This window comes from Miscanthus floridulus, chromosome 13 (genome assembly GCF_019320115.1).
Source record: "Miscanthus floridulus cultivar M001 chromosome 13, ASM1932011v1, whole genome shotgun sequence".
Lineage (NCBI taxonomy): Eukaryota > Viridiplantae > Streptophyta > Magnoliopsida > Poales > Poaceae > Miscanthus > Miscanthus floridulus.
In genome coordinates, this window is record NC_089592.1 from 79,074,684 (window position 1) to 79,083,001 (window position 8,318).

Below are 8,318 nucleotides of genomic sequence, written 5' to 3' on the forward strand. Positions count from 1 at the left end.
CCTTGGTCACGTGCCCTGATCGGGGGCGCCCAACCCTACATGGTTGGTGGGCCCCCGTCGCACTGCGCTATATATAGAGGTGGGGGCCGGTGGCTCGAGGTACGAGGTTCACCGTGAGTCGCAAACCCCACCGACAAACCCTAAACCGATCTGAGAGGGCGCGCAGCCAGCGACGGGAAGCTCCATTGACTTCGCCGTTGCGACTGCACTGCATCACCATCTCCACTGCGTCGCCTCTCCTCACCGACCGTCGCTGCCCATGTGCTGCCTCCATCAACGAACCAGCGATGGACGGATCGAGCTCCAACTCCACCGGATCCAATGGTCTATGAACTCCTCACTCTCCTCTCCTTTCTCCCACTCTCTGCCTGTTCTAGTTCATCATGTTCAACAGTACATCCACCTAGATCTACCCTAGTCGATCAACAGAAACAACAACGAGCACTAGCAACGATACCATCTGTGACAATGATCAAAGCAATTCAACGGAGCAGGCGCAAGGCTTGAGAAAGCCTGTGCACAAGGTGACAAGGGCATTGAATTGTCCAACGGCTTTGTAGACATCACTTTGCCTTAATCGCTAAGGAAATAAGTCATGAGTTAGGCTGGAGAATTCCAAACAGAATCATCTTGTTTGGTAAAGACACCAGCTGAGCGGTGAGCACCAACAGACCAACAGACAGGGCAACTGAGATAAGTAACTGAAATTCCAATTCCACTGTAGATAGCTGAACAATTCTCAGTCTGACCTTACAAAAGGACAGCTAGTTCAGAAGTAACTGAAATGGTAAGTGTCGGTGTTTTCGGATCACCGACGAGTAAATTTGTGTTTGCACGTCTGGCTCGAGTGATGTGCTCGGAGGACACAAGGGTTTATACTGGTTCGGGCAGAACATTCCTACGTACAGTTAGCTGCTGCTCGTGTTACCGGCACTTGGTTTGCAGTAGGGGTTATAAACAGATGAGAGAGGTAAAGGATCCCAAGTCTCTGGTGGAAGGAGTGAACGGGTGTTGAGAGCTCGATTGCCGCTCAGCCGTGTGCTCGTGTCGTACTCTTGTGTTTTTGATCCTACAGCGTGGGGCGCCCTGCTTCCCTTTTATAGGCGAAGAGAAAGCGCGGGTTACAGAGGAGGAAAAGAAGAAGAACGAGAGAGAAGGCTTATAGGGTGGCCAGGTCCTTCTTCTCCTTCATGCAGGTCCCGCTGATCCAGTAGATGTCAACAAGGACGGCTCTATGTCACGGCCATGTTCATCACTTGCGCAATGCGCAGACGTCATCTGCCGGTCAAGACATTCCACTCCATCCCGACGGACGTCGTGGTGAACTGACACGCCTGTCAGCGTCCGTACGAGGATTAGGCAGAACAGCACCAGCACGTCCGACATTGTTCTTGATGTGAATCACCAGGTATGGCCCATCATGACCACGGGTTACATCAAGGCGTGCCAGATGAAGCCCGCAGCATTAAGGTCAGGTGGGACGAAGCCTGTGGCCTTACGGTCGGGCGAGACCTTTTAATGTCTCAGCCATCCGGAGAAGTTAGCGTGAGGGTTGAGTATCCCTAATATCGATAACCGGTAGCCGACAGTAAGTTGTGAGGATATTTCAAGAAAGAGACATTTAAAAGAAACCAAAACATTGGTGACGTCTGCAGACTTCATAACATACAACTGCTATAGCACGTATCGTGTGGGGGGGGTGGGGGGGGGGGAAGAAAATGGATCATGTCAATACCAAAAGGCGGTTATGTTTAGGCTAGTCAATCTTCTCGGCAATTGGAGAATGAAGACTGTCCATCCTGGCGCCTTGTCAAGCAATGGCTGGACATGATGGTGGCATGATTTTTCACTCCTGGTCACCTTGGGGGCCAACATGGGCAGGATACTTTGCAGAAACGTCTGCCCAGGTGCTTTGGCCTTCTGTCAGCTGCTTCACCACGGATGCCACCTCGTTGATGTCCACACGGATCTGCTCCTTGCTGTCCCTCTCTCGGATCGTCACGTTTGTTGCCGAATCCACTGTTACAGCAAATGGAACACCAATCTCATCTGTCCTCGCGTATCTCCTCCCAATAGAAATTGCTGCAAGAGAACAAACACAAGCTTAAGCTTACATATATAGTCCATTCAGCCTACGTTATACGGAGTGGAGTATTTAAGATCGTATCGCACATACCAGTAGTGTCAATAATGTGGGAGATACCAGCAGTTGTTAATGCCTTAGCGATTACTTTGGCAGCAGCATCAAACTCTTGATTCTTAACGAGGGGGAACACGGTGCACTTGATAGGGGCCACAAGAGGAGGGAACCGGAAGACATTCAGTTGTTCCTCTTCTGATTTGCTAGGCCTTGTGTAAAACGAATGCTCAAACAAGCAGTAGATGATCCGGCCTATGCCAAATGACGGCTCGATGACTGAAGGGGTGAAGACTCGCTGATGTTCCAGCTTCTTCTCCATGCTAATTGATACCATCTTCTTTGTAATCACCACATATTTTCCGAGTGTGCAGACTTTAAAATTGGTCTCCCCCTTGGTTTCTAGTTCAGCTTTCATCTCAAATGCTTCCTTCTCACTCATAGCCTGGTACATGGTGATACCAACAGAATAAAGTAGTTTACTCAGGGAAAGGAAACATCAGAAAAGCTAGCAGTCACATATAACAAGGATAATGACAAGACTTTTACCTCTAATGCTTCAAGGACCATCTTTTGGTTGCCCTTAAAAGCCAGCCCCAGGTCTTTCTTCGAGGGAACTATGACAAGTTTCTGCAATAATGAATATCAGCAAACATATAAGCACATATTAATGCCATAAATAACAAGTTCATTTTAAAGTATAAAGGGAAAATCTATATAATAGGGCACTCAGAAGTAGTGAACTTGAACCATACATTTTTTGTAATATTTAGTTGAACTTGAACCGTGTACTTCAATGGGTAAGCAAACGCTGTCATGTATTTAACATGAAAATTAAGATATAGCTACTGAAGAAAATAGAAAAGGTGGATATGATATCTCACCTCAACCTCTCTAGGCTTGGAGAATTTTTCATGAGCAACAAGTGGGACACCGCTTTTCTCCTGTGAGATAGTAAGCAGACAATCACGGTAATATTAGTAGCACATTTGTACACCAAAACAGAGGACAATGATACAAATTTCATTTACTAAGTGCAGTAACAACATGAGATGAGCAACTCAATTGCCGTAGCAACATATCCAAAGGACAAAAATATGTATCTGATAAATTATCCAGGGTGTGAAAAAGATGCAGTAAGCTTACAGTGTGAGCTTTCAAATCATATGCAGATCTATCAGCAATACCCACGCACTCTATCCACCCGTAAGAGCACTCTATTTCAGCATCCCAACAGTCAGCAGCATAATGAGCCATCTCATTAGGTAGATGCTGCCTGAAGCGCAACCAACCCTTATCAATTCCCAAGCATGTCAGGAAAAGATAGACCCTTCCGATGAAGTAACCAAGTGTCTCATTATTAACAGTTCCCTGTAAATAACAGTAGTGTAATAGTTTAAAATTATATCCAGGGTAAGAACAGCATATATAAATAAAAGAACAAAAGAAATATATCAAATTGGAAAGAGGAAAATTGCTAGCAATTGTTAACCTTTGAAACTGCTTCCCCAAGCTTCATTAGCTTGGCTGACTCCCCAGAGAGTTGCAGCTCTCTTGGAAACATCAGGAACTCCAAATCAGCAACATCAACAAATTTTGGATGTGATTTGTCTTCTGGGTCCACAAAATGCTCAATCTCTGCCAACGTGAATTCACGCACTCGGAGAAGACCTTGTCGTGGCGAGATCTGATTGTCAAGTTCTAGACGTAGTGAGTACATCTTAAAAAGGGAATATCTAAGCAACTATTGAACAGCCAATAACTGCTTTTTAGAAGCATGCTATTCTACAACAAGTAACAAATGTACCGTCAATTATTAGAATGTATAAGTTATTCCAAGCATATTAACAAAAACAAAGTTAGTGTAGAACCTTTATTAATTTCAAGAACAAAGTATGAGGCAATGAACAGTCACTGAAGCAAGCCATAATTTAGTGAAATGTCAAATAACACAGCAAATATTAGTAGTAGCCATTTGTAGAAATGTGAGAGAAAAACACAAACCTCATTTCTAAAAGCTTGCCCAATTTGAGCAGCTGCAAAGGGGAGCTTTTGGCCATTGTAATAGTACAGGTCCTTGAAGTTTACAAAAATACCCTGTGCAGTCTCTGGTCGCATATACCTATTTCCACCACACAAAATTGGACCTTTTTAGCCAATCACCACAGAAGGAACATAATCACAGAGAGGATGGAGATATTCTTACCCCACGCTAAGGCCAGTGGGGCCAATAGATGTCTGAAACATAAGATTGAACGGGTAGGGATCAGAAAGCAGATTCTTTGTATCAGGGGCAACAATGCCGTATTCCTTAATCTTTGCACCAAGTTCCTCTGCTGAGAAGTCATCCAAAATGGCAAGAATACGCTTAAATTCATCAGCCTTCTCTTGGGGCAAGGCAAGGTCTTTCTCAAGCTTCTCCTTGCAAAAATCTTTCAACAAGTGGTCAGCACGGTAGCATGTGCCTGTCTTCTCGTCTTTAACCATGAGGTCAGTAAACTTCTCAACATGGCCTGATGCCTTCAAGACAACCTCAGGCGTCACACAAGGGCAGTCCACCTCCAACATGTTCTCTTCCAAAACGAAGTGCTGGGAGAGAAATTAAGAATCTTGGTAATCTTAGCAAAGAAGAAGTAGAACAAAATGAATCATCAAATACAAGAAATAACTATACTGTAGACAGTTCCAATACAAACTAGTAATTCATATCTTAAACCTAGAACCAAAACTAACAACACAAAGTACACAAGGAAGGCTAAAAATTCTAATTTTTCATAGCGCATTTTCCAATTAGTAAATTGACATGAAAAGGTTATGATAAGATTACAGTCATCAATGCACAACTAAACCATGGAAAAAATTATCAACTGGACCAATGCAACACTCCTGTCCTAACAGAAAATCGTTGTCATAATCCAGATTATAGATACAAACCCCCCAGGGGAAAACAAAATTCTATACATCAGTTAATTAACGCTTAAAACAAACCACTTTCCCGCATCTGAAGGCCACACATGTCACGATCGTTGACACGCAGCAACCACGCACATCAGCTAAGACGAAACTAAAGGGCGTACCCAGTGCAGTGAGCTCCCGCTCTGTGCGGGGTCTGGGGAAAGGTGTCAGTGGCCAGCCTTACCCTCGCCTGTGCAATACGAGGAGACCACGACTCGAACCCGTGATCTTCCAGTCATAGGCGGTACGACTCTACCGCTGGCATCAGCTAAGACGAAACTACAGGCAAAAAAAATTCTAAAGCATTCAGAGACAGATCGCGGCGTCACCTGGCGCCAGAAGGAAAGCACGTTGGCCTTGACGCGGCACCCGGGCGGCCCGTAGTCGTAGAGCCCCGCGACACCGCGGTAGATCTTGAAGGAGGGTATGTAGAACAGCTTCCGCTCCAGCGTGTTCACCACCGCCTGCCGCAGCTCCTCCCTCGCGGCGCCACCCGCGCCCGCCCCGAGCGCCTGCTGCAGCCGGCGCGCGGCGGCGCCGGCCTCGACCTTGAGCGCCTTCAGCGCCTCGACCGCGGCGTCCACGTCGGCCTTGGACGCGCCGCCGCCGGCCTTGAGCGCGCGCACGGCCTCGGCCTGCGCGTCCGCGGCGGCCTGGCGCTCCGCGAGCGAGCGCCGCAGCGCGCCCTCCGACGGCGCGGCCATGGAGGTGACGACGGCGGCTAGGGTTGCGGCGGGCTGGGTTCTGGGTTTAGGCGTGGAGCGGGAGAGTGAGGAGAAGATGAGCTGGGGGCGGAATCGCATAAAGACCATTGATGGATGCGGCCGGGCAAGGGCAACGAAACCGAGACGCACAAAGATCCTTGAGGAATGTGCATTTGAACCTATGAAAATTTTGTCCTATGAAAATTGTTAGTAAAATTGAAGGTCAAAATATACTTAAAAGACCGTGCTCATGGCTTATACTGTATCTTGAAAAGAATCTTGTGTGGATTATATCTTAGGACTCCTTTGGAACATCCATTCATTCATTCCCCATGGTAAACCTCGAAATATCCTGTCAGCGTTGACAATCATAGGACAAGAACAACTGATTGCAATAGGATTGAGTTAATGATCGTTCTCTTCATGGCTTTCTCTGTTTGTGTTTGTTTGTCCATGTTCTTGAGAAGATATATTTCACAATATTTGTCCATTATTAAGAATGTCAAGGTTGTAGAAATTACAAATTGATGGTCATTGGCCGCTGATTGTTTAGCAAGATGAGCTTTACATGTCATTTGAAAATTTTAAAATATTGATTTTCAAATTATGAAAACTTAAATCTAAAATTTTTGGGCCTTAATGGATATAAATAGAAAAGTTTGTCAACTACAAAATTGTAGATCTCTATGAGTAATACAAATTTGATATAAAATTTGTCTCCATCTGACTATATTTAGAAACATTATGACTTTTACTGTGTTACACCTATTTTTCAAAAAGGTGGATTAAATTGTTAACCTCATTTAGAAATCAATTTTTAGTGGCAGCTGGAATTCTAGAGGCGGCTAGAAAGTCTACCTAACTATAGAAAAATAGCATTTTTATAGGTGGTTCAGTTACCAATCGCTTCTAAAAATAGAAAGTATTTCTAGAGACATAGTCATCATTAAAAATCGATTTTTAAAGACGAGCTGACTTAGAAAACAACGTAGAAAGCTAAAAAACCTAAGACCTAAAAAAGACAGAGGTGGGGATGATCTCACTAATTTTTTTTTTTGGCTCTTGCCTCACACCGGTCTTGTCTCTTCGGTGCCAATGAATGCTTTCGCAGCTTTGTGCCGATGATAAAAAAAAATTCTTGCATTTCTCTCTTTTCAAATATTCAGACTACTAGAATGGTGGTTAGTAAGCGCACTATCTTTGTCGGCAACCTCAGCGTTCTGCCTAATGCTCACCACCAATGATCAATAGAAAATGAAGGTTGCCGCACTGAACTTAAAAATATAGATGTGAGCATAGAAAAATTAGAGTCAACTTAATAGTTTATGTGAATTTAAAAAAGGAAAATCAGAGTAATCTAATATGTTAGTGTATAAAACTATGTGACCACAGTGTAACACCCTCGGTGTTACTCCGATAATCATCTACTAAAATATGTCATAAGCATCATACTTGTGTGTTAATGCATGTGATAAAGTGTGTAGATCAATTTCTGTAACTCAAAATAATCAGTAAAAATGCTAAACGAAAGTTGGTTCAATGGTTCATGCATATCAAGTAGGGTTTAAAACCAATTTTTATTAAGCAAAAATACTATAGAACATGTGTGTGATACTTAAATAAAGTTGAAAGTGCAAACTTTGTAGATGACAATAAAATACTTGCTGTTGAAAAAGAATATTGCTAACTAATATTTTCAGTAGCTCAGAAATGCAATATGAAATTAAGATTTGCTCAAACGCTTAGAAAATTTCTAAGTCTGTGGACAGCTAGACGCTTGTCGACAGAATATCGTCGGCAATCCTCCGAGGGGTATCCCACGAAGGTAGATTGATCGACAAAGATGCGTGTAATCGAGAACAAGAAAGCAACAAAGACACAAGAGTTAGGTTCAGGCCGTCAGCGTGATGTAATACCCTACTCCTGTGATCTGTTAGTTTGTATTGGCTTCGTATAATCTTGCCTGTCTTTTGAGAGGGCCCCTGCCCGCCTTATATGGTCTGGGGGGCAGGGTTACAAGTCGGTTAGATCTAGAAGATAACCGAAAAGTAATAATAGATTACATGAATTATAGGATCGAACGTATTTTAACAGATCTCGTAGTATCTTCAGGATATCGCCTTTAATGTCTTGCGGTGCACGCCGAGCAGTGTCGTGCACCGTAGGTCTTCGTCTTATGGGCTGGATTGCCCCTGGGAGCGCAGCCCATGTAGTCTGCCATGGGTATCCGTGGTCGTACCACCCACAGCTAGTCCTCGAACGCCTTGTATCCGTTGTGCAACACCGTCTTGAGCTTACCCGAGCAGGTGTAAACAAAGCCGAGTAGTCAGACTCATGGTCCGACCACCATAACGAGTCGCCGAGCAGTTGTGGGTCGTAGCCGACCAACTTAACTGTCCGGCCGAGCACAAGCTTACCCAAGTGAGGCTTGCCAGAAGGATGTAAGGGGCTTAAGTTCAAAATAAAAAATTCTCACGCAGTGGACCAAGTGTGCCCACTTAAAGTCCAACCACGAGAAAAGG

General features: G+C 44.4%; 1 protein-coding gene across 1 annotated transcript; it reads right to left on the reverse strand.

Annotated features, from left to right (window-relative positions):
* Nucleotides 1-1,610: 1,610 nt before the first annotated feature.
* On the reverse strand, nucleotides 1,611-5,923 carry LOC136500666 (glycine--tRNA ligase, mitochondrial 1-like). The gene is made up of 9 exons (XM_066496078.1): nucleotides 5,422-5,923; nucleotides 4,344-4,726; nucleotides 4,142-4,259; nucleotides 3,630-3,824; nucleotides 3,284-3,508; nucleotides 3,022-3,081; nucleotides 2,687-2,767; nucleotides 2,177-2,582; nucleotides 1,611-2,082 (listed from the first exon to the last, which is right to left on the reverse strand). The coding sequence occupies exons 1-9, from the start codon at nucleotides 5,902-5,904 to the stop codon at nucleotides 1,847-1,849; spliced, it is 2,187 nt and encodes a 728-aa protein (XP_066352175.1). The 5' UTR covers nucleotides 5,905-5,923; the 3' UTR covers nucleotides 1,611-1,846.
* Nucleotides 5,924-8,318: the final 2,395 nt, after the last annotated feature.